The sequence below is a fragment of the Carassius carassius genome, chromosome 38 (genome assembly GCF_963082965.1).
Source record: "Carassius carassius chromosome 38, fCarCar2.1, whole genome shotgun sequence".
Classification (NCBI taxonomy): Eukaryota; Metazoa; Chordata; class Actinopteri; order Cypriniformes; family Cyprinidae; genus Carassius; species Carassius carassius.
Window position 1 is genome coordinate 22,174,205 of NC_081792.1, and position 27,214 is coordinate 22,201,418.

The following is a 27,214-nucleotide window of genomic DNA, read 5'->3' on the forward strand; positions in this document are numbered from 1 at the left end:
TCCACAATAAAAGCCTCCAGTCAGATCAACCCAAGGCCTGGGACGTATGTTTCTTGAATAGATCTAAAAAAAAATCTCACTTCAAAGGAAAACTGCAAACTAATATAACTTGACTTCATCAAATTATGTGCATCTAACAATGTTAAAGTTGTTCATTTATCAAAACATAAGTGAAATCAAACCTCTCGAACTAGAAATAAAAAAAAAATGTGTTCTGCTGACAAGAACTAACATCTACTGTTTTGTACTAGCCAATGCATTTGAGTGTCTGGACTGAAATCAACCTGCATTCACAACTACTGTTTAGCCTGACCTGACCATGCAGTGAGAAGCCAAACTTCCGACTAGAGAAAGAAATCTGTCTCTAAAGGGGGCCAGGAAAAACACATTAGAAGCCACAAACACGCAGTGTCGTGGGAGAGATTTGCTTACACAATCGTCTTTGCACAGCAACCTTCTGAAAGAGAAGCAGTCAATTCTGGCTCAGCTCAATCACAATGCATTACACCTCACGCCACAGTGAAGACTTGCATTCATTCTTTAACCGATGAGGTTCTCCCTCTTGCTTTTGTCCTCACGCATACACATCTTTCCATCACTCACTGGCGATTCCTCAGACTTTAGACATAAATGGAATCAATACAAAACCACTCAAATACAGGCAGGCCACAGAACTATCAAAATAGCCCCACCCAGGCTTGACACAAATCCAATATAAAGTGATCATGATGGGTAATTAGTCATATCCTTACCCATGATACGGCAGGCTTTAGTTAAAAATAAAATAAAAAATAAAAATAAAAGTAGTTAAAAATATTCCAAAACATTTTGTGCATGTGTGTTCTACAAAAGAATGGAAATCCACAGAAGAAAGAAAGTTGTACATGTTTGGAATAAATGGGTGAATAAATGATGACAGAATTTAAATTTTTGGGTGAATTATCCCTTTAAAGTTAAAATGAATGAAAGTCTTAAAAAACGCCACTGGAAAGAAGTCATTTTCATTGGAAGATCAAAAACACAATTGTTCACAATAAAATCAATAATTTAGATTGTTAATTTATGCATTTTTTTGTTCATGATTGTTCATGAGGACAATTTCCAGACTTTATCAGAAGCCTTAAACATCTGCACATTATATGATAAATTATTATATTTTATCCCCATCATTATCCGGAGTCTAATAAAAGTTGACATTTATTTATATACATATTATACACTCATATGCCACTAAATGCACCAATAAAAGCAATTAAGAGTTCATTCAAATCTGTCGCAAACACCTTAAAAAAAAACACACAAATTCTGATCACAACTTCCTAAACATGAAATACTGCATGACAGACTCAATAAAAAACAGCATTAATTACAGTAGACCACCGCAAACACTGAAGAGCCCACATACACACCAATATTCAGAATAGCGGTCAATCAATATGGGTTTCTCAAACACCGTCTCCTGCAATCTACAATATTTGGTTACCTTCATTACAGTTGCTTATCAAAGAAAAACATCCAAAGACTGTAAATAACTGTGTAGCTAAACTGCACTCAATACTGTTAAACCAGACAGTAGCTAACAATCTATTATCTGTTATCTATAACCCTTCCAATCAGCATAAACAGAATTTACTTATCTTTTACATAATCCTACAACACGCTCTATCAGATGAAGCAATTTTATTCTTCTAACAAATGAAGTATGAGTCGACATGCTTTTCTTGAAGATGCAGACTAAATACCATTCATTAGGTCTTAAAACATAAAGAGTTGGCCATGTGCAACCGTTGACTGACAGGGGAAAGAAAGTCTTGCAGGGTGACACTGCTTAAACCACACTCGGATAAAGCCGCAGATAATCCAGCACATTTCACACCACTTGTAACATCTTTCAAGTTAAACGCTCTGGACAACAGCATCACTGACCAACTGGTCAGCTGTCACCAAACAGATCTTTCTGCAGTGCTTGTGTTAGTTTCAGTGACAACCACAGACTTAAGCAGTGATATCACAAGGCCTTCCTCAAATATTTGTCATGTCTTGCACAATTTTGCAACAACTCATGGGAGCGCCACTGAAACAAAACCACACAATAATGTTATTCAATTATACTCATTCTGAAGTGCTTGGAATGTAGTTGACATAAAGTCATGTAAAATGTGTAATATATTGCAATGAAAGGCTGTAGAGTACAACTGAGTGTGTCTTAACCGCATAATGTTTACAGAGTTTGACAGATCAGTGTTTTGATGCTATTTCTGTGTTTTTTAAATGTAAAAATTCATACAAAATTGAAACCTCTATCGTCATTGGTTAAGGAAGATTGAAAGCCTCAGTCCCCATTCATTTTCGTTTTCAAAAGAACGATGATTGAGAGTGTAATTTTGCTAAATGTCTCTTTTTTTCTGTTTTCAAAGAATAAAGAAAGCAACTCAGTTTTAGAACAAAACGACGGTCAGTAAATGCTGAATGAACAACCATTGTTAAATTAACAGAGGGACAAACGTTAAAATGATTTGGGCTAAAGATGCACTCAATAAAGCTGTGTCCGAATATGCATAATATCTACAAAGATATTGCTTTAAAAATAACGTTAAAAAGTAGGCCTATGTTCTATATGTAATAAGAAAGGAAATCTGGACATACTACATCCACCATATTGGCACTGTAATGTGACTTACAGTTGCGTCACTTCACTGAAATTCACATAGGACAAAATCAGAGTACTTTCCGACCTAATGTTTTATGAATACTATGAACTCGGACATACTGCTGTTCATCTACTAATTTAGAAGCTATACATATTTCTGACGCAGCCTATGTTTTTGGTCTTATTTGTTACAACAGTAGCAGTAAATTAGGTGCTTTATACTGACACCCATTGGCCTGGATGAAGTTTGTTCACTATCTGCATAGTAATTCTTGTTTAGCTTTTGTTTGTTCCTTTTCATCTATGTTTTTCAATAGGCTAGACACATAGTGGACATTGTTGGATTCCTTTTTTTTTATACAGTGTTTATACATCAAGCTGCATTGCTATTTTGGCCTGTTTGTCTGTTAATTTTATTGTCCAGTCAGCATTTCCTAAAGCACAATATAAAGTAAATACATTATTTTTGTATTTAATTTGTAGTAGTAACTGCAAAAAATGCATGACAGGTCCGGTCATGTGATGTCAACATGGCAGTGCCCATGAGGGACCCACTCCATCTAGAATAATACAGCTTTTACAAGAAGACTGACTGATCTTTAGTCTTCATATTATTTTAATGTATTTTAATTATATTTCTTCATAGTGCCATTCAATTAGTTGACTGTAAATGTAAATATATATATATATATATTCGTAAAAAAAAATGACTGAGGGCACCTTTAAGTGATCAGTGTACCAATCCAGTTTAGAGAAGTATAATCTTTATGCCTGCAGATCTAGAACATTTAAATTCCCATATGCTTCACTCCGGTTTTATTATAAAGATCGGGCCCATTACATATGGACTGCACGGTCCAAAATATGGGCCTTGTTTGTAGAAAACACATTTTTACCTTGTAAACATCCCCGTAGGTCCCGCTGCCTATTCTCTGGATAAGCTCGAAATCCTCTTGTGGATTTCGCCTGGATAGATCGAAACTAGAGTTCATCGTTGGGACTCCGGCCTCTGACTATCAGTGATAGATTTGCTGGGGGCCCTGACACGGACGAAAGGAGAAAACCCGAAAAAAAAGAAACATACGGCGTCAGAAGGGAATCTCAGTCTCAGTACTTGACTAACTTTAACATGGCTTCCCGTGAGCTGAGTGCGCATGCGCTGCGCTCGTAGCGTGAATGAGAGAGAATGTCTGGAATGGGAGGATGAAGAGAGGAGGAGGATGGGTTGGGTCAGATGACCAACCTGCTTCTGATGAATACTCGTGTCTGAAATACTCTCACAGTATATATTAGAATGGCATTTTCCTTAATTAATTTTCTTGTTTAGAAGTTTGAATATGGTGAGTGACACTGGTTTGATAGGCTACTTTGTTTTGATTTTATAGACTACATGTTAATATTAGACAGTGCAGAGTGAACTTTTCATTAAAAAAATGTACTCTATTGATTGACCATATACATTTATAATCTGTAGCCTATTTCAAATAATTTATGACAATGTTTTAGCTTGACTTAATTTAACATATCACATTAAAAGCAGAAGTTTAGCTCGGTCACTGACTATACAGAAATGTACAGAAATGTTCCTTCACTGTTAAATCACAGGTTTTTCTTTCTTTCTTTTAATGTTATTTTTATGGTTTCTATGTAATGATAACAGTGATTGTTTGTGATTTTCTACATACATTTTCTTCATTTTAGGAGTTAAACAAGGCAGTTTAAGGTCTGTTTTCTCACATATATCTCTCATAATGTGACAAATCACAGACAGTTGACAAAATAACAGTTGTCAGGATTCTCCATGCGGTTGTGACTTACAAAACAGTCTCATACGTCTTCCTCCATCTTCTTCTCTTGCAGCTCAGACAGGATTGTGATTCAGCGCTATTTATTTCCGAATCACAGAGGAGTGTGTGCCAAGAGTGAGCTTCTGAATACTTACACCATGTGGTTGTTATGAAGGTTTTATGAGCCAGGACTATTCAGTCTAATTTATTTCTCAAATGCCAGGCACACATCCAGGATGCAGTTTATTGACTGATTATTAAAGCATGTACTGGCACAGATCAAGGTCTCAGCATGACGGCAGTTATCAAACATCCCAACGCACGTACTGTTGTCCTGTACAGCTTAGAGAAGTATTATTTCCTGGCTGTTCTAGATGTGTTTTCAAGTCTATTGTTCAGGTTTTTATGCAATGACCATTCATTTTGAAATCCTCATATTTTCTACACCATTTTTTTCTACTCAACTAGTTATCAGTTTCTTAATATTTATTTTAAAATTATAATTGGTTTTACATACAGTAGATGATAGACGGCTCTATCTACCGTGTAATATTTTATTTTTTATTTAATATCTATTATGTATATTATTATTATTATTATTATTGAATGTTTATTTTATATAAATAAATATATATATATATATATATATATATATAAAGAGAAAATGTGCACTACATTATGTAAAATAACCAAACTTTGGACTGATTCATATAGCAGAAATGCATATAAAGCTTATATATTTTGACCTTTGTTATAAAAACGTTTTTACAATACATTATGTAAAATTACCAAATGTTACCCTGATCCATATATATCAGTCTGACATTAATGCAAATAGATGCATATAAATGTACAAATGTTTGCATATGAATATATTTTGACCTTGTTATGAAAAGTTGCTTTTGTTCAGGTCTAATGGATTATAAAAACCTTTTAAATATAAAATATAAAATAAATAAAATAGTAAAGCCGAATACTCCCAAGTAAGGGAAATATTTTTCATTACATTTTCAAAAGTTAAAAAACAAACTTTTTGTATAAGGAGTAGAAATTGATTTTTAAAGGTACTCTATACTGTCAAACCAGATAAGTTAATATAATAAATAATAATTATGAGTTAAAGAAACATCCTTTTTTTAAGTAACTGTTAAGTGACTGGTTATTTTAACTGAAGATACTGACTTAATCTTCGAAGTTACTATAACATTATTAATCAAGTCACTTGACAAGGAGTTTTTGTGTTCACAGAACCAATTCAATTAAATAAAGATAACGTTAACATTTTTTGTTACATTACAATTTAGTTTACCTTCATAAAAGCATAATATTTTTAATTTCTTAGTAACAAATTGCTGACCTTATTTATTTTTGTATGTTTTTAAATTACGTTACTAATTACTATGTATATAACTACCTACACATTCTGGGGGGGGGGCAAAATCAGGTTAACAGGTTTTGTTTTCAACTTTTTTTAAGTATTAAGTAACCACAAATCATTAACAAAACATCAACAAACGACAAACGTTTTTCACATGGAAATACATTCTCAAAAACAGTGCAAGGCCCTTGAAAAATGAACGAGAAAATAACTGTCAATTTTAAAAGTGGACAATAGAGATATCTGAATATCAACCAGCTGAAAACACTACATTTACAAGATACACTAAATTCACATCTAACAGTAACCTTGGAAATATAAAACTTGTAGAATATAAGAGTAAGATTTCCAAAGAGTTCAAGCTTTTTTTTTTTTTTTTTACGTACTGTATATGGACTTTATACTGTGGTAGTCATTGTTATATAGAAATAGAGATATACATTTCTATATTTATTCAGATTGTAGTTCAGGTTTTGAATATATCTTAGAATTGCAACAATTCATTGTTTTTTGCAAAATAGAGTAAATTAGGACTAGGCAGCATTTTCATTTTGTGTGGACTATCTCTTTAATTTCTAAGCAACATGATACATAAAAGCTGGAGTCATCCTCAAGCAGATAAGTGGACAGAGCAGAGGACAGCAGCTGAGTGTTAGGAGTGTTGCAATATACCGGTATTGACAATAACCGTGATATTTAAATAATGAAATATAATTATCGTGTTAAGTAGGAGTGTAGCAATCTACCGATATTGGCGATATTTAAAAATTAATATTGCACATATGATAATATGACTCATAATAATCCAGCCCACCATTATGAAGCATTAAACTCTCATGTGTTATTTGCTTCATTCATATTCGACAACAGAGGGCACCCTGCACAGAAAGTTCACAATCAAGACTCAAAGGAGTAACAAAACAAATGACCTTTCAGGAAATTCCTTACATGGACAAAGGCATCCAGCTGTTGCTGTAGCTGAATAAAATGCAGAAAGAAATGTTTTGTATGATGAAATAGGAGGAGAATCAGCACATGATTGCAACAGTGTATAATTTAGATGTGTTCTTCAAGCCATCTCAGGTATTTTCATATGGAAAATGTATATTTATTTTGCAATGCTAATCGAAATAGCATTTATTTAAAAGTCCCTCCAAACAGAAGAGGAACATTAGGCAACATCTCAACAAATTTTTATCTGAGGCGAGTCAGGCAAGCGACAAAAACATGCAGTCTTTCTCGAAGTTGTAATTGTACTAAAACTATTGAGTGATAAAAAAATGAAAGTATTTGAGTGCTGTAAACTTAAAATTATATTTTTGTACTAATTAAACAAAAATAAAAGGCTAATTAACCAAACCAAACCAAAGTCCCTTTATTCGAGTCTTTTAACCCTTTTCCTTTATTCATTATTTTTGGTCTTACAGAGTATGAAACCATCATGGACACAAATGCTGTTTTTCTACTTGGCACATGGCTTAAAGTTGATTTTACAAGATTTCATTTTAAGACATAACTGACCCATAAATACCTTTGTGTTTTGCTTTGTGTCTTCTGCTGCATTGATGTTTGGCTGGTCAAACTGTAGTCATCATCATCACCATCATAACAGTTCAGTCGCACACTCGCAGGAAACCGCCTCGCCTGTCTCCTTGACACACCCTTAGCTATTGTTGGCAAAGTACGCGCGCGACAACCTTGACATTCCCACACGCGCGTTCAGTTGCACGGTGAAATCTTGTACTTCGTGGATGCATAATTCTTCTCAGGAAAAAAAGGAAAGAAGGACAAGCCATTTATGCGGATAAAGGAAGATGCACAAACGCCGAGCAGAGTGCAGGTAAACACAGGCACGGCCATCGCGCATCCCCGATATATGCCCACACTACCGCACATCACACACTACGCACAGACACACTCCGCTCATCAACTTGTAATGAGAGATCGCTGCGCAAAGCCGTGCATTTTTCCTGGAAACGGCGAGGAAAGTACTCTTTATGTGAGAGATGACTGAGTGAGTTGCGCGGATGTTGGAGACATGGAGAAACGGGCTCTTGTAACGGCGATCAGCTTGTCCATGAGCTTGCTCGCGCTCACGCTGCTGGTCACGGCGATCTTTACCGACCACTGGTACGAAACCGACACCAGGAGCCACAAGGAGAACTGCGACCAATACGGGTCGGAGTCCAACGACCAGAAGAACAGGGAGATGCCCATCTATCACCTGCCTTTGGTGGACAGTGGGGACGCGAAGCGCAACCTGGCTCTCATGAAGCCCATCCACGTAGGGAGTCGAGAGGAGGAACTGCTGGAGAACTGGAGAGCGATTTTGGGCATGGGCATTTTGGAGACGGAGTGCGGGCGCCCGCTGTTCTCCACCTACTCTGGACTTTGGAGGAAATGCTTCTTCCAGGGAATGGACAGGGATATTGACAAACTCATTTCTAAGGGTAAGAGAGTGGAAAGTTCATTTCAACGCAACAAAACAAAACAAAATGCACTAAGCACCAACGTATGCTTACGACTTTCGAGTTAATTTTACCGTTTCTTAAACGTGAATTCGTTTCACAGTATTTCCTGCACTGAATCTCCAGAGCGAACACACAAGCGCGACTAGTGTAGTCGATTCCAAACGAATGCCTTTTATGAGTCTGTTCCACTGATCTATAATATATATATATGGATCAGTGGTCGGTTCATTTGAGTTAACTCTAGAACGGCGCCAACAATGCAGTCCGATTCTCGAACGAATGATTCAGATGAGCCGGCTCTTTTCAGTTTATGAAACACAGCGCGACCAGGCAGAGTATCTAAATTTCCGAACAAATGGTTCTTATGAAGCTGCTTCTTTTCAGTGGATCAATTTATCAGTCAGTTTAACCCGCTACTGTTAGCGTACTCAAGATTCATTGCGGTTATTCTGAATCTTGTTGTGACAAGTGGTATATTTACATTGATTGTGGTATATATAGTTATACATATATATATATATATTGATTTTTGTAGAGTTTTTTTTTTCTATAATAAGTGGCTTATGGCTAATTACTAGCCTAGCTATAAAGAGAAAAAAGTGAAAAGGAAAACGTCTTGGTAAATAGACGTTTTGCAATAATTTTATTATATTTAACTTTAAAATGTGAAATTATCTCATAATTACCAAGCGGTTAACTGAATCATAATAAATCGAATCAGAACCAGAATCGTTACTATTCCCATCGCTGTAGTTCTGGCTGTTTAAAAGATGAAGTTAAATGTACAGGCTTTGGATTTGTGAGTGGTGATGATGATGATGATGATGATGATGGTGGTCTGTATGGTGTGTTGCATCAAAGACATAGGTGAGTGTGAATGAATATTAGGCTAAGCTTATGAAGACTCGTGTCCTAAAATAATCAAATAATAATAAAATAATAAAATAAATTGTTTTAATCCTTTTTGTTCTGACACTTACCTGAACTTAAGCTTAATGGACTTTTTGCTGACACTACTACCTGCCTCTCTCTCTCTCTCTCTCGCTCTCTCTCTTTCTTGACCTGTTTATTTTACTGCAAAAGCACTTTCTGCAAATCAATTTCATGCATGATAGATTTCAAAAGAACAAAACTTTATTAAATTGCCAACCAAGGCAGCTGTTTTGCAAATGTTTCCTTTGAAGAGATGAAAGTCTCAAGGTGAAAAAAGGCACAGGAAATGAGTGATGAGTCGCAGTCAATACAGATGACAGAGATCTGATCATGTCAGGATTAAAAGCGGAAGCTGTGTGCCACCTTGCATTTAAATCAAGGCCAAAGTCACACAGATCACTTGACCTTCAGCACCCAGGCTTTGATTTGTGACATAGTCTTTTACCGTGAGTCCCTGAATCAACTCATCAAAGAACAGGCATTCTAAAGAGCTCGGGGTTGAGTGCACCATGGCAACCAGAAGTTCAAAATTCCCTTTATTTCTCTTGATCATTTTTAACTTGATTGCTATATTGTTTATATGTATCAGTAAGAGTATATAAAATTAGTTATATTCCATTTAATTACAATATTACATATATGATTATATATATTTATGATCTTTTGTCTGAACACAGATTTACACATCAATAAGTCACAATAGATGTGTATACATTTATGCAGTTTACAGAAGCTTTTATTTAAAGCAAGTTCCACTGCATTCATTCATTTTTCCAGTTCATTCATTCCATAAGAACTGAACCCATAACCCTGATGTTGATAGCACATAGCTCATGTGGGGGCTTGTTCATGATAAACTAGGACAAAGAGATACATGTTACAGGGTTGTAACAGTCATGGAAAACTGAAAATATCATGGAAAAATATTGAATATGTGCTCTTGTTTTTGTGACATATCAGGACACAACTCTGTATAATGACATGGGTATGACACAGGTATTATTTATTTATTTGACCTTTATTTAACCAGGAAAATCTCTCTGAGATTAAAATCTCTTTCACAGGAGAGTCCTGGCCAAGAATGGACAGCAGTTACAGTCACAACTTACAAATTGAAACAACAAATGTACAATTGAAAACACTTTGTAAACAAGAGTTTGTAATTTCAATTTTATTTGGAGTAAATTCCATTCAAATGGAGCTGCGTACATAAAAGCCCTTTTTCCCAGTTCAGTTCTCACAAATGGGACAGAGAGAGTAAAACAATTATCAGACCGGAGGGAATATTTCCCAACACTTTTCTTTTGAATGAGACAACCTAGATATGAAGGCAACAACCCCAGAATAGTTTTATAAATGATTAAGTAAAAATGAATTTTCCTTCTAATAGACAAAGATGGCCAGGATACTCTATTATACAATATACAATGATGAGTTACAGGTTTACTATCTGATATAAATCTTAAAGCGCTGTGATAAACAGCATCCAAAGAAGAAAGAAGTTGAGAAGAAGCAAATTGATAAACCACATCACCATAATCGAGTACAGGCAAGAAAGTAGCAGAAACTAACCTCTTTCTTACATTAAATGAAAAAAAGAACTTATTTCTAAAATAAAACCCAAGCTTTATTTTTAATTGTTTCGTTAAATTTGTTATATGAGACCCAAAAGATGATACCAAGTGATACCAAGATATTTATATTCTTTCACTAACTCAATCACATTACCTTGCAAAATCTGAAGAGGAATAAGATTGTCTACCGCCTTTTTCGAGCTTGAGAATAACATGATTTTAGTTTTATCAGCATTGAGAACAAGTTTTAGTGTATGAAGCCGAGACTGAAAAACATCAAATGCCGCTTGAAGTTTAATCAAGGCTTGCTGTTTTGAAGTTGCAACACAATAAATAACAGTGTCATCTGCGTAAAAATGAAAATTAACGTCTTGATTACCATGGTCAATACTGTTTATGTAGATAGTAAATAAAAGAGGCCCTAACACGGATCCTTGAGGAACTCATTTAACAATCTCCAATAGTCCTGAATTTTTGCCCTCAGCCTGAACACATTGGGTTCTATTAATTAAATAATTTTTAAACCAAAAAATAACATGTTTTGATAAGCCAACACTCCTTAATCTATGCAGCAATATCTCATGATCCACTGTGTCAAAAACCTTTGATAAATAGATAAAAAGAGAAGCACAGTAATCACCTTTATCAACTAATCCAATGATGTCATTTAAAACTTTCATAACGGCTGTAGTGGTACTGTGTTTTTTGCGAAACCCAGATTGATTACTAGATAGAACTTTGTGAGCATTCAAATAACAAGTCACTTGATCACTAATAAAACTTTCAAAAAAATTTGATAGAACACAAAGCTTAGAGATTGGCTTATAATTATCTAGTATAGTAGAATCTCCCCCTTTTAATAAGGGGATAACAAAAGCTGATTTCCAGATTTCAGGAATAACACCAGTATCTAATGAAAGATTAAAAAGATAAATTAAAGGGGTCGAAATGATATCAGCTGCCATTTTCAAATACTGGTAGATAGTTTCACACAGTCAGGGCCTGGATATTTATTTATATCAAGCGATTTAAGTGCTTTATGGACATCAGTACTCTTGATGAACAAAGGAGAACTCTTCCTTTTTAAAACTAGTTTCTGCACTAACAAAGTCATTATTTGAGGGCCAAAGATTGTATGACTCAAATAAAGACCCAGAATCAATAAAATGCTTATTAAAATGGTTAAGTATTTGCTCTTTATCAGAAATGATAGTGGAATCCATATTTATATGTGAAGGAAAATCGGATGATTTTTTGTTGCCTGCTATATATTTTATATTGTGCAAATTTTTTTTAGGATTATTTAAATTAGTCGTAGTTTTAGCAATAAAGTAGTTGGCTTTAGCATTCCTGATGGCGACTGTACATTTATTTCGAAGCTGTCTGAAACAAATCCAATCAGAATCTACATCAGATTGGCTAGCTTTTGCCCAAGCAATATCCCGCTCACGTATAAGAGTAGACAATGCTGTAGAAAACCAGGGGTTATTCCTGCCTTTAACTCTAAATTTTAATTGGTGCATGCCTAAGAACCGAAGTAAGTCCATCATAAAAATATTTCCATGCAGACTCGACAGCGGGGATGAGGGAAATCCTTTCCCAGTCATAAGTAGCAAGGTCATGGAGAAAACATTGCTCATTAAAATATTTCAAACACCTTTTTGTAATGATACGTGATTTCTGTTTAGGTAGTTTTGTATCTCTAACTATGGCGACAACACAGTGATCACTAACATCATTTGCAAATACAGAAGCCAATGAATATTTGTGTGGAACATTTGTAAAAATAAGATCAAATAATGTTGACTTTTTATAGTCCTTCAAATTTGGTCTAGTGGGCGTCTCAACTAGCTGAGAGAAATTAAGCTGACTGCAACCAATTCACATTAAAATCACCCAGTATAAGAAGCTCCTTATAATCCAATGATGTCACTGTGTGCATCAGAGATAAAATGGCGTCATTATTAGCTGAAGGAGGTCTATAGCATCCAACTACTGTAAGATGTACAGTTTTAGAAACGATAAGAGTTAAAGCTAATAATTCATATTGTTTAGCCACTGATTCAGAAAGTAATTCAGTAGCTTCAAATCTATCCTTGATATAAATTGCTACCCCACCTCCTCTTTTTGGCCTATCGGCCCTATGGACAATATAGCCATTGATACCAATAGCTTTGTCCGGAACGGATTTATTAAGCCACGTTTCAGATAATACTATAACGTCAGCATTGTTATATTTTACCAATAATTTTACCCAGATGCGCACCATGTCCAACTTAGGAAGCAAGCTTCTCACATTAATATGAATAAAACCCAAACCTGATCTAGATTTGAGATCAGTAGGAACATTAAAAACTGAGGTACTGTCATTATAAGGTCCGGGATTTGGTAAAACATTCCCAGATATCAACAACATAAGAATTATAAAACTCCCTCGTCTAACTGTTTTACTTTCATTTCTAACAGATGGTTTCAAACATGTAGAGTGGTTGACGACACTGATTTCTTTTCCTGCATGAACTGACTTTATAGAGTCCTCATTAGGGCTGTGAATCTTTGGCAAGGCAGCGATTCGATTCGATTCGATTATGATTCATAGGTTTTCGATTCGATTCAAGAACGATTTTTGCAAATTTAGAACGATTCAATTCGATTCGATTCACAATTTAATTTCGATTCGATTAGATTATAACGATTCGATTCTGCATTCTTTAAGTGCATTCACGGGATTATTTAAATGCTTCTACTAAATTCTTTAAATGCTTAGTCAGGGGGCAAATTACAGTATCATTTATGGTTAGAGAACCATAGGTTAGAAAAAAAACAAAACAAACCTTTTGTCCATTGTTAAATGCTAGTTTAATGATGCGACATAGCATACGTAAAAATGTATGTAAGCCAAGTTTTTAAAAAAAGAGCATAAAGAGTATTATGTATAAGCTAACATTTTGTCACACGCGAATGATTCTGAGAGAAAACGTGCCAGATGTCTGTTTGCTAATGAAACAAACGCTACTTTCATGCATCTTATTATCAGATAAATCTCGCGCTCTTATTTCAAGGTCGTTGTTAATGCTGTGGTTAATTTTAAAAGTTTCATTCGTATATTCGGTTCATCCGCATTGTTTAAAAACATTTATCATTCAATGGATCTGTGCGTATGATTTAGACACTTACATTTCTGCTCCGTCCATGCAATAAACACAGCTGTCGACGGCTCCGGTAACTCCGTCGGTAAGATGCAGAGAGCCATTGACAAACTACATAAAAGTAAAACTACTCCACGTTAGCATTACTGGCCACGAGTCCTATAGATCACACGTCAGCTGCGTCAGAGACGAACGGAGCGCGAGCGCAATCCTGTGACAGTCTCAGTCGGTAAACAGTGGAGCGCGTGAAGGACAGATAAGAGGCGCGATTCACGAACACTCTTCAAGGTCTCCATTAATTCGTGCGTGTAGTAATTTAATGTGTATACATTTTGAAAGCATTGAATCGCTATAGAAATCGCGATTCATTCGATTCTTAGCATTTTGAATCGATTACTGTCCCAGATCGGTGAATCACGATTCAAAAATCATGTTTCAAGATCGATGCATATGAATCGACAGGGTTTGTAATCGATGCATCGAGAAAACGAGTGAATCGTTACACCCCTAGTCCTCATACAAAAAATGTGAAAATAACAGCTTCAGTCGACAGTCCCGAAAAATATGAATGTTTGTGTATAAAGTTACTCCAACATCTATCCAATTTGTCCAATTTAAAACTGTATGGGGTATCAGTAATACGAGTCATACCTGTAGCTGAAGTTTTCCAGGTTGGATATCAAAAGGAGTAAAGCTAACAGAGCCACTCGATCAGAAAATATATACTGCATTGCCAAACCACGGTCCACATGCAGCCACAAAAATCAAAGTATAATCGTTAATCTCCCAGATGCACGCCAAAATCCACCGCGTAGTGCGCGCACGTCCGCCTCGATGAAATCAACCGGCCGGGTCCCAGCGGGTGATGTTAGCCTAATCGACAACCTTGTCCACGGAAATTCCCACGGAGTCCACTGAAGCACCACAGCGCCAACAAAACACTGAACTCTCAGTCCTAATCCAGAGTCACACCCGAAGAACAGTATTACACGGAGAGGGTGACTTATGAGGACATAACCCATGTCCCCATTTTTCAAAGCGCTTATAAATCATACAGAATGGTTTTTTTTTTGAGAAAGTAAAAATCCACAAAGTTTCCTGTGAGGGTTAGGGTTAGGTGTAGGGTTGGTGTTGGGCAATAGAATATACAGTTTGTACAGTATAAAAACCATTACGCCTATGGGATTGTAATTGAGATTTAAGTTTGCGCTAATTCGGGTTGTTTCGAACCCCTGCAGACAGTCGGTCAGAACTGTGTAATGACATCAATGGTAATGAATTCACTCTGCAGACTCCAAATCTCTTTGAATGATTTACTGATGATAATTTCAAAAGTAACAGGTGTGGTTCCTGGAACAAAATACAGATATAAACTTAAATGAGTGATTACATTAATTTACTTTAACATTTAGAAGTGATAGGCAATACTCTTTACAAATATGAATAACCATATATGTGAGCGGTTAATGCCAGTACTAGGAAAACAATAGACAGTTATACTATGTAAGGCCACAAGATGGCGCCATTGGCACATTTATAGTGACTGAACACATTCAAACCAATGATAGCATGTAATCATAAATCACTAATAATCTAACACATTGTCATATTCTACTGTAAATAGCAGGTATTACTTGCAGTAGCTATTATGATAATAGAGCAAAGAATAACAGGATGGCAGCAGTATTTAAATAATGCAGATAACACAATTTCCTATGACGCGATGGCGCTAGATACATCCGAATCGCGGCAAGAACGATCAGCATAATTCTGAGGAAAAAAACTAACAAAATACACTTACTTTCTATTCACGCACACAATATTACATCAGTAATATTCAGATACTGCCAACAAACGTGCGATAAAGTGGAGTCATCTCAAAACGATCGCGTTCATTGTCTCTGCTCGTTGCACCTGCTTTTTCTCCTTACCACGAGACCAGTGATGACGTTGAAGAGTGCGATTGGTCAACTAACAGAGGAGCCTTTTGAACAGCCGCCCCCGAATTCAAAGCTTGAATTCGCACATCTTCCAAAAGGGTTTAACCTATAGTAGGTTATTCCTAATCAAGCAGGACTGGAAGTTTGATAAGACGGGATACTGGTCGAGTGTACAGTTTTTTCTTAACCTCTACCGTGACTGACCTCACCCTTGAGTCTACTCCTGGGAACACTTCTGTGATTTTTCCCACTGGCCACAACGCCCGAGGCAGTTGAGGGTCAACAATCATCACCACTTCGTCTACTTGCAGATTCTCTTTATTTAACCTCCATTTCTGGCGAGCTTGGAGACTAGGCAAGTAATAGCTGATGAAATGTCTCCAAAAATGATCAGCCAAGAGTTGGCTGTGTCGCCAACGGCGACGACTCAGCACATCCGACTCCTGATAAACCACCTGTGGCAAAGAAGCATCTCTGCGTCCGATGAGAAAGCAGTTGGGAGTTATCGGGTCGATATCTGATATATCTGAAGAGGTGTAACCCAGAGGTTTTGAATTCAAGATCCCTTCAATTTCAGTTAAGACTGTTCTCAAGACCTCTTCCGTCACAGTCTGCGCCCCTATGGTAACTCGTAGAGCCGTTTTAATTGAACGGATCTCCCTCTCCCAGCATCCACCAAAGTGAGGCGCTCCTGGTGGATTGAACACAAACTTGATTTGTTGGGCAGCCAGGTTACGTTGAAGTTCACTGTGCAAGGCAGCAAAGGATTCTTTCAACTCTCTTTCCCCACCCTTGAAGTTAGTGCCTTGGTCACTTAACAATTCATGTGGTTTTCCTCGTCGCGAGATGAATCTTCTCAAGGCCATCAGGAAGGAGTCTGAACCTATACTGGTTAGGTAATCAATGTACACTGCCCTGGTTGTCAAGCACTTGAATAATATGCCCCATCTCTTCTCATTTCGACGTCCAATCTTGATTGTGTAAGGACCAAAGCAGTCCATGCCAGTTGAGAAGAAAGCAGGTTTGAAGAGCTGCTGTCTTGCAAGTGGCAAGTCAGCCATACGGGGGACTTCTGGTTGACCCTTCCATCTTCGACACTCTACGCAGTGTCGTTGGTGGCGCCGAACTGCTTCACGTCCTCGCAATACCCAGTAGGTCCTCCTTATCTCTGCGAACACCCGTTCTGGTCCAGGATGGTGCAGCCTTTCATCATAATCTTTGATAATGAGTCTGGTCACAGGATGCTGAGGGGCAAGGAGGATAGGATGAATTAAATCCAGATCTGTCTCACTGCGACGTCTCAGGCGCCCACCCACACGAATGAGTCCAGTGGTAGGGTCAAACTCAGGAGAAAGAGAAGCAAGCCTACTCGTACCTGATACCGGTTTCCCTAACTGCAATTGGGCCACCTCAACAGCGAAAGAGTCTATCTGAATCTGACGAAGCACTAATAACTCTACCTCCCTCCGTGTATCAGCGCATGAGAGTTTTGCCGCCCCGTGAAGCTGCTGACTGCATGCCTCAAGTAACTCAGTTAACGTGTCATATTGCTGTGGATTCGGCATGGATAGCACTGTAGTTGATCCACAGAAAGCAGACTGCCTTAACTCGTTACTTTGCCCATCAGTTGGCAAGGAGGGTTGATTGGGCCAATTTGCTAGTGGCAGTTTAAGAAAAGAAGGCCCTTGAATCCACTGGCTTCCTTCAACAAGGTCACAGAGGTGTTTGCCTCGTGTTATGTCATCCGCAGGATTGTCTTCTGATCGTATGTGCTGCCATGTTGCATTTGCTGTGAGTTCCTGTATTTCCGCCACCCGTGTCCCCACAAACACTTTGTAACGGCAAGAGCTTGACAACAGCCAGGTGAGCACAGTCATGGAATCCGACCAGAGTGTTAAGGAACAGATGGGAATAGTGAGTTCGGTGACAAGGACCTTGGAGAGCTGAGCACCACTGAGAGCTGCACATAACTCTAGGCGTGGGATGGACTGCTGCTTTCGGGGTGCAACACGTGACCTAGCAGCCAGGAATACAACTTCAACTTGGCCTTCTTGGTTCTCTGTACGCAAATAGGCTACAGCCCCATAAGCCTTCTCTGAAGCATCACAGAACACGTGTATATCACGCCTGCTAGAAGGGAGGTCCATTTTTGAACTGGAATAACACCTCGGCAGCGAAATCTTCTCCAGATCACTCAACTCTTCCTCCCACAATCTCCATAACCTGAGCAGATCCTCTGGAAGCTGCGGGTCGTCCCAGTCACGCTTTTTATCCCATAAGCGTTGCACCAGTATTTTCGCTCTAGTGGTATATGGGATAATGTATCCAAGAGGATCATATTGGCTAGCTAGAACCCGATAGATGCTGCGCATAGTTACTTTAGAGCAGTTCACAACCCGATGTTTGTAGTGCAAGGTGTCAGACTGACACTGCCAGTGAAGGCCAAGTGTGGATTCAGGGGTTACTTGCTGACCCTGACTAAGCCAGAGCTCACAGCTGTTAGATCTTGATTCAGGTGGCAAGTGAGCAATCACAGATGGGCAATTGCTGGCCCACTGCCGTAATTCAAAACCTCCTTCAGCTAGGAGGGAACAGAGCTGATCGACAAGTTCTTTAGCCGCATCTTTGGTGGTAAGACTGTACAGGCAATTGTCAACATAAAATGACTTCTCGATAACTTCCCTCACCTGGTCGTCTGGTTGACTGTGGTCTAGCACATGCTTCTGCAGGGCAAACGTGGCACAACAGGGGCTACATGTAGTACCGAAAGGAAGCACCTGCCACTGGTAAACATCTGGTGCTTGCTCTAATGCCATGTCTCTCCACAGAAACCGAAGTAATGATTTGTCTTCAGGGAGCAGCCTCACCTGATGAAACATCCCTCGGATGTCGCTACTTATGGCTATAGAGCGTTCCCTGAAGCGAAGTAACACGGCTAACAGGGTAGAACTCAAAGTGGGACCTGGAAGGAGCAACTCGTTCAAATTTTGACCCTGGTACTGAAATGAGCAGTTGTAAACAACACGATTTTTGCTGTTATGCTGGACCATGTGGTGGGGGATGTACCATGATTCTTGTTTACCATCTACTTCACATGGTCGCAGTTTCTCTACATAGCCAGCATTCTTAAGCCTTTCAACTTCGGTTCTGTAAGCCAGGGCTTGTTCAGGGTACTTTATCAGCTTCCTCTCAATGTTCCTTAGCTGCGGTAGTACAGCTTCTTTAGGCATATGCAAAGTTGGCATGTTTTGGACTCGAAGGAGCGGTGTAGCATACCGCATGACCCCATCCACATCAACTCTCACTGTTCTCTCTTGAAGGAGTTTGATGGCCTCCTGATCAAGCTTTGATCGCATCACTAATTTCTCACTTTGATAAGGGATTACGTCCATCTGCCATAGCTTTTCTACTTGAGAGAACAGCTCAGAATTGGGTGAGATAGCAGTAAAGAGGCACTGATGAGAGTTGAGCCCACGTTTGACTTCGTGTGTAGGGCCTTGAAGTGTCCAGCCTAACTGAGTTCTGACGGCAGCAGGTCCACCTGGTGGGCCTAGTAGGACAGGCTCGATGGGGGTGACTAGATGTGGGCAGTCTGAGCCAATTAGCAGTACTGGCTGTACTCTGTCTAGTTGCTGCAGCGGCAATCCCGCTAAATGTCGGTACCTCTTTTGAAGAGCTGCTACAGGGTAAGTTTGCTCAGCAAGACCAAGCCTTTCGGCAGTGAAAGCACCTTGAATAGGGAATTTCTTGTGTCGATTCGTGACTGGAGACACAGTGAATGAGACTGCCGCCCCATGAAGAACCTGTTGGTCTTGCCTCACTGTTCGTAATATAAGGTCCTCAGGCTGTCCCTTGAGATCTAACTGCTGTGCTGCTGGGTGGAGCAGTATGGTCCTCTCAGACCCATCGTCTAACACAGCATACGCTTCAATCGATTTGTCACCATTGGTGATAACAACTTTGCTCACCTTGAGGAGAACCTTGCGGCTGTAGATCGGGCGATCTACATACAGGATGTCGTTGGTGGTGTTAACCAAGCAGGAACTTTCTTTTGTGTCTTTCTCCGTTGTATCCTCCACAGACCATTCGTTCACATCATGCAGTATGAATAGATGCTTCCTATTGCATGTCTTACAGGGGGTTTTCAAGTTGCATTTCGAGGCATGATGACTACGTCCGCAGCACCAGCACCGATTGTTCTTACGAATCCAGCTTTCCTTTTGCTCCTTGGATAGCTCTTTGAAATTGGAACACCCATTCAGGAAGTGATTGACACTGTCACAGTAGGGGCAATATGCTTGTGACCTTCCCTTAAATCTGGCAAATTTAGAGGTTCCCTCTGGGGCAGGTGCTCGAGTTTCATTCCTACTCATATGTTTCTCTGTGCTTAGCAGTATAGAGGTTGGTTTCCTAGTAGATCTTGAGTCATGCTCGAAGGAGCGGCGCTCTCTTTTCTTACTGCTGAATTCTAGTGGGAGACTTGTCATCCTGGAGCCCTCATCTTGAACTTGGAGCTCATACTCCAACCAGTTAGAGAAATCAATGAGAGTAGGTATGGTTACTCGTAATGGGTGTATGTATCTCTTGAAACTTGTTCTCAGTTCGTGAGGGAGTTTGCATTGAAGCCTTGACACATGCGACCCACAGTCTAATTCAACCGTCCCCTCAGGCCCCAGTTGCTCTAACATGCTCACCAGTGAACGCACACGGAGTGCAAACAGCTTAAAAGCCTTAACGTCTCCAGTTCTGATGTTAGGGCCGTCCATGACTTGAGCGATGTTCTGTAAAACCAGCTTGTGCGGCTGCCCATACATCTTGATAAGGGCTTGCAAAGTATCTGTATATGGGTGTGCTGAGTTGCCATAAGAATCCGCCACTAGCAGCGCTTCCTCTAACTGCAAATGATCTGTGAGGATCTGATATTTGAACCGTTCGGTGGCGTCAACAGGGAGGAGGTTCTCTAATGCCATGCGCAACCTTGAAAACTCTCTGGGATCCGATGTCGTCAATGTGGGTATAGAAGGCTTGGGTCCCCTGTAGATCTTCTCTTTGAAACATGGCGCTGCAGTTTGTTGTATATGTTCAGATCGCTGTGTAGGATATGACTCACTGACACCCATGTAAGGATGATGGTTGTCTCTAGAAGCCCTTTCATCATAGTGGATGGGTTCAGCATACTGGTTTGGATGAGCATATGAATGCGTATCGCGACTCTGAGTAGGTGTTCGATAGATTGATGTTGCTTGAGGCTGATTAACTTGTACAGGTAGTGCAGTCCATCACCTGCTCAGTTATCTGTCTGATCTGTGCAGAAGGATATTCATTGGAGTCTCTGACGTGCGTGGTGTGGACTGGCTGGCCGTGGCTTTTTTCTGGCACGTGGAAACGGGGAGCTGGCGATGGGGGCACTGGTTTGCATGAGGTGGCCACGTTTGTGGCTAGCTGCTGAATCTCACGTTTCATGATGGCGTTCTCTGCTTTCAGTCCCTGTAACGCAGATAAAATCTCTGGCAGGTGTTGAACGCAGCTACGAAGCTCATCATTTTCTCTTTGCATCTCCTTCCATCTAGGCGGTCTGTTTTGTAGCTCTTCATTATCTCTGTGTGAGTCTCCCAGTGTATCTTGCCATTCATCTTGTATCACCAAGTCACTGAATTGTGAATGTTGACTTATAGGGGTAGAGACACGAGACTCGCGTTCGGCAGACAGTGACGCAAGTTCAGCATCATCTTCATCAGAATATGCAGGTTGCAGGGATCTTCTTTCAGGTCCAGGTCTTTGTACTTGAAAGTCTGCCAAGTATGCTGGTGGCTTTAAATGTCGTCTGGGGCGGACAACAGGAGGCTCTGGACGGAATGCCATTCTTCTGCAGTAATTCGAGATCCGGCTCGAAGGACCATTTGTAATTGAGATTTAAGTTTGCGCTAATTCGGGTTGTTTCGAACCCCTGCAGACAGTCGGTCAGAACTGTGTAATGACATCAATGGTAATGAATTCACTCTGCAGACTCCAAATCTCTTTGAATGATTTACTGATGATAATTTCAAAAGTAACAGGTGTGGTTCCTGGAACAAAATACAGATATAAACTTAAATGAGTGATTACATTAATTTACTTTAACATTTAGAAGTGATAGGCAATACTCTTTACAAATATGAATAACCATATATGTGAGCGGTTAATGCCAGTACTAGGAAAACAATAGACAGTTATACTATGTAAGGCCACAAGATGGCGCCATTGGCACATTTATAGTGACTGAACACATTCAAACCAATGATAGCATGTAATCATAAATCACTAATAATCTAACACATTGTCATATTCTACTGTAAATAGCAGGTATTACTTGCAGTAGCTATTATGATAATAGAGCAAAGAATAACAGGATGGCAGCAGTATTTAAATAATGCAGATAACACAATTTCCTATGACGCGATGGCGCTAGATACATCCGAATCGCGGCAAGAACGATCAGCATAATTCTGAGGAAAAAAACTAACAAAATACACTTACTTTCTATTCACGCACACAATATTACATCAGTAATATTCAGATACTGCCAACAAACGTGCGATAAAGTGGAGTCATCTCAAAACGATCGCGTTCATTGTCTCTGCTCGTTGCACCTGCTTTTTCTCCTTACCACGAGACCAGTGATGACGTTGAAGAGTGCGATTGGTCAACTAACAGAGGAGCCTTTTGAACAGGGATGTCCCCACTTTTCACAAAAACAAATGTGTGTGTGTTTGTGTGTGTAATTTTACATGTTTTTATGTTGAATTTAAATTACATTTTTGTATTTATTGTGACCGTTAACTGTAAAATAAGTTTGGATCTCTGTGTTCTAGCACATGGTGCGATAGATAGGTAGGTAGATAGATAGATAGATAGATAGATAGATAGATAGATAGATAGATAGATAGATAGATAGATAGATAGATAGATAGATAGATAGATAGATAGATAGATAGATAGATACTATTGTTAGTATTCATATAGGGCTGCAACAACATCAATTTGAGAAAACCTACAGAGTTGAATTCATTATCAGTGAATACAGAAGAAGTGCACATCTAGCAATTTTGTTGGCTTGGCTGTGAATTAAAATGTAGTCAGTTCAAGGAAGGCACATTTCAATTTCACCCACACATTTCTAAGGAACTGATAAGAACTAGCCTGACTGAATTCATTTTTCAGAGTGAATGAAGTGCCATGCGGCTGACTGCATCCTCCATGTTATGACCCCAGACAGTGTTTTTTTAAAAAACAAAAACAAAGCATAACTATCAATCTCAGGCTTGGTGCATGATCACTGCAGTCTCAACACAGCTCTCAGAATTAGCTCACAATGCCAGCCAAATCTGTGTGGTGTGGTGTGAACCCAGGCGGAAATAATGACAGAAGGTCACTCTGTCGGAGAGGCGGGTGTTTCAGAAATACTTGGCTCTGTACTTGTTCTTGGCCCAGTGCTGCAACGTCCAGGCAAAGACAAACAAAACAAATATAATAGCAAAGATTAGTGCAAACATTATAACAGCAACACCATTGCAAGGATTTTATGAAGTATGAGCAACTAAAATCACATACCAGAAGATATGGGAGGGATTTGATTGGTAAGATCTTTGCAAAGCTGCATTTGAAGGGCAGAGATTGTCCTTTGGTCAGGGATGTTAAACCAGTGTGTGATCCCTATGCAGGTATTGCAGACCGATGCACATCTGTCAAGTACCATTTCTCCCAACCCATTAGACTCAGGAACATCCCTCTCAACCTGACAAGGACCATACAGCAGGACGAGTGGCACCTCTTACGTAAGTCACCAAAAGCTTCCTCACCGCCTTCTACAGCTCTTGACATGCATTGAATATTAAGCAGTGCATGCAAGCTGGAGTTAAGTGTGCTCAGCATAGAGAAAAGCATGCAGTGCAATACCATGTAAAAATGACTGGTAAAAACTAGCTATGTTGCCATGTTAATAGTATATTTGTTTTGACAATAATTTGATTGTGGTTATGATACTAAATCAGTTCAATTTATTAGTATAGCACTTACACATTGTATATGTATATTGAAAAAAATATGAAACAATTGTAACTGGAAGTACAGCACTGAGGATCTGGATTTGACCAAGTATAGATTCAAAATATATATTTTGGGTAGAAAGAAAATGAACTATTTGGTATTATTATAGCAAATTGTTAGAACAGGTATATTTTTACATTATTTTCAAGTTATTTGTTTTTTAGTTTAAGCATGTTAGTGTTGAAGACATTATGGGCCCTCTAATATAATAATTCCCTTGCCACAGGAGCTCTTAATATAAAGGCACTTTTTCATGTATAAAAACTAATCTACATGAAGATAAAATGAAAAAAAATATTCTAAATAATATTACCTGGGAAATATGTGCTGACAATCTGTACAATGAAAAAAAATGGGTGTAAAAATATTTTTCACTCATAATTGGCTAGTAAATTTCATAAATAGTTACAAAGAAACAACAAGTAACGCTTTAAGTCAAAAATGGAATTTTGAAGAAGAGAGAATGAAATAGTATTTTCTTGTAAAATGTACTCCAAATAATCTTCAAAAATATGTTTTTTTTTAAATTGTTTTTTAAGTGTATCAAGTTTTCCTTTTTAACTGTTATGAAAGTACTTTTAGATATAAAAAGTTGAAGAAAAACATAAAGCAAAGGCTGTTTTTTTTATGTGAAAGTGTTTCTCTTCTGGAAAATTCTGTCTAAAAATATAAGTGACTCAACCATTCAAATGCTGTCTACAATGTCATCAGCTAGCAATAGCAAAGAGTGAAAATAAGGTTTCACAAATGTGACATTACTAAACAACAACAACAAAAAACAGTTTGACACTTTTAAATTTTAAGATAGGTAGTCATTGGGTTCTATTGTCCATTATATAAATAAGAACACAGCTCATGCTAATGCAGTTATTGCATAGTTTGTCATGAATATGTATTCATAACCTTTTCTTGCATCTCCATGAAATGATTATGTGCCCCACGGTACTGTTTTGTGTACACAAACTTGGTTAAATGTCATTTTCTGTCGGAAGGAATCTTATTAGCTCCTGTGATGATGTAACCTAGCAAGTCTTAAGGGAGCCTGCAAGCCTTAATTACAGCCCTCGTTAAAATGCATCCTAATTAAGCTTTGCATCCTCCATGCATGTGTCCCAGTCAGATTCTATAATGTGATATCACCTTCAAATTAAATCTACTAAATCAATATCTGCGATAAGCAACTCCAAAACTCAAATTATTGAGCTCAGTGAAAGTTCCTGAAGATAAGGTGTAACCCATAGCTGTATAGTGTTGTTGGCAATGTGGGCGGCAGTCATGGAAACAGTGTGTTTTTCTACGGTGTTCAGATCTGAGACGCATTACAGCGGGGTTCTTGGGCATGGCTGCTGCCGTGATGCTGTGTGGAAGCATTGTGGCCGCCGTGGGATTTTTCTGGGAGGAGAGCCTCACCCAGCATGTGTCTGGACTCCTGTTCCTTATGGCAGGTACACAATTCTGCTTATTCGCTTTTATTATCTAACTTTTTCCTCATTTTTACTCAGCTACTTGTTACTCATTTTTCCCAGTAGCACACGTTCTCGTAGGTGGTTCTCTTTCCTTTCCAAGTTTTGTCTACCTTGTACATTCTCCCACGTCTTGTCTATTTATCTGTTTATCTCCTTCTGTCTTCATTTTCTTGTCTGGCTTGAATATATATATATATTTATATATATATATATATATATATATATATATATATATATATATATATATATATACACACAGACACACACCCACAAAAATTGCTGTAGAAACTATTTTCACTCAAATTGCTGGTAAGTTTGAAATACGAATCATATCAAATATTTACTACTAGTAGGGATTTTTCGGCTACTTTTCCTGCAAGGCTACATTATTACACCCTCAGGAGGCGGTAAATGACTGTCTTAGTAAGTGAATCATTCTTTTAAATCATTCTTTTAAACAGTTTTCATTCTTTTAAACATTCAAAAACCTGCATCCATTCATAAAACTGTTTAAAAAACACATTTAATATCTGAACGTGTTTAGTATTAATTAAAGGTAGGGGGCAGCTTTGGAGAGGCTAGCAATAGCAAGCAAGCTTTGAAAGCATAAGATCCCACCCTCCCTGCAAATCACTCTCCAAAGCCACGAACATGAACCACGATATGGCTGGAAGAATATTTGATGGTCTTACACCTTTCCAAACAAGATATAAATACATATAAATACATTTAGACCATTTAATTTGTTAAAATAAAAGTTGTGTCCCTATTCACTATACACTTATTCAATGCACTATGTACTCATATGTCTAGTATATGAATTATATAAAGTTTTTTCATCCAGCATTGGAGTCTGATAGCTTCTGTCCCTTCAGTTTGTAATTAAAGCTGCGGCTGTTGAGTGCATGAAGTGTTTTTTTTTTTTCTTCAGATGTTCAGATGGCTTTTGTGGATTCTCATCTGTTCATCAGATCATTAAGCTCATTTTTTTTTATCCTACAGGAATCTTTTGCACAATCTCACTGTGTACCTACGCTGCCAGTGTCTCATACGACTTATCCAGGAACCCTCCCTTCATCTACGGTCTGCCCAGTGATGTAGACCATGCGTACGGGTGGTCCATCTTCTGTGCATGGGTCAGTCTGGGCCTAACAGTGGCGTCAGGTTGCATCTGTACAACTTATCCCTTCCTGAGCCGCTCAAAGGCTCTTCGCTCCAAAACAGCAAGGGAATCGTCTGTATGAGCACGGCCTGGAATACTCAGCACAACATTAATCAGCACTTGGCGCTTTAGTAAAATGGGTTCAAGTGGGACTTCATGCTGTATGGAGCCGTTTTGAATGTCTTGTAGATTTCTGATACCTTTGTTGGGCTCATGAAATGTATTGGTGTTATACCTAACTGGTGTTAAGACAAGACTGTTGCATTTTCTGTGTCTTCAACACACATTTACTTACGAATCACACACACTCACACACACACACACACACACACACACACACACACACACACACACACACAGACATAAAAAAAAAAGAAAATACACACAAATATACAGTATGTGTGAATATAAGGAACAAAACCTTTGATTTGAAATGGGTATGTGTATGTTTGTGGGTTGTTGTGATGCAATCATTCTCTCGATCAGGTGAATATTGTACACAGTAAGGATCTGAGCCACAGTTTTTTATGCAAACCACCTGGAATTCAAATTATTGCTGTGATCACAGTCAGTGTTATTTTTTTATTATGCTATTAAAGCATACTGGTTTCCCTACCAC

General features: G+C 38.5%; 2 protein-coding genes across 6 annotated transcripts in view; one reads left to right on the forward strand and one right to left on the reverse strand.

The window, feature by feature from the left end:
• LOC132119570 (mitogen-activated protein kinase kinase kinase kinase 3-like) overlaps positions 1-3,827 on the reverse strand; it is a 74,674-nt gene extending 70,847 nt beyond the window's left edge. For 3 of the 5 annotated variants that reach the window (XM_059529643.1, XM_059529642.1, XM_059529640.1), the window contains exon 1: positions 3,547-3,826. In XM_059529643.1, coding sequence (XP_059385626.1) covers positions 3,547-3,642 — 96 coding nt within the window. In that variant the 5' untranslated portion in view covers positions 3,643-3,826. Of the gene's footprint in view, positions 1-3,546 lie in introns of all 5 variants that reach the window. The other 2 variants (XM_059529644.1, XM_059529641.1) reach the window with 2 other exon arrangements.
• Positions 3,828-7,412: 3,585 nt separating this feature from the next.
• On the forward strand, positions 7,413-26,908 carry LOC132119572 (transmembrane protein 178A-like). Its single transcript, XM_059529651.1, has 4 exons — positions 7,413-8,265; positions 23,583-23,696; positions 25,275-25,412; positions 26,436-26,908. Exons 1-4 carry the CDS (start codon positions 7,854-7,856, stop codon positions 26,675-26,677), a joined length of 906 nt encoding a protein of 301 aa, XP_059385634.1. The 5' UTR covers positions 7,413-7,853; the 3' UTR covers positions 26,678-26,908.
• The last annotated feature ends 306 nt before the right edge of the window (positions 26,909-27,214 follow it).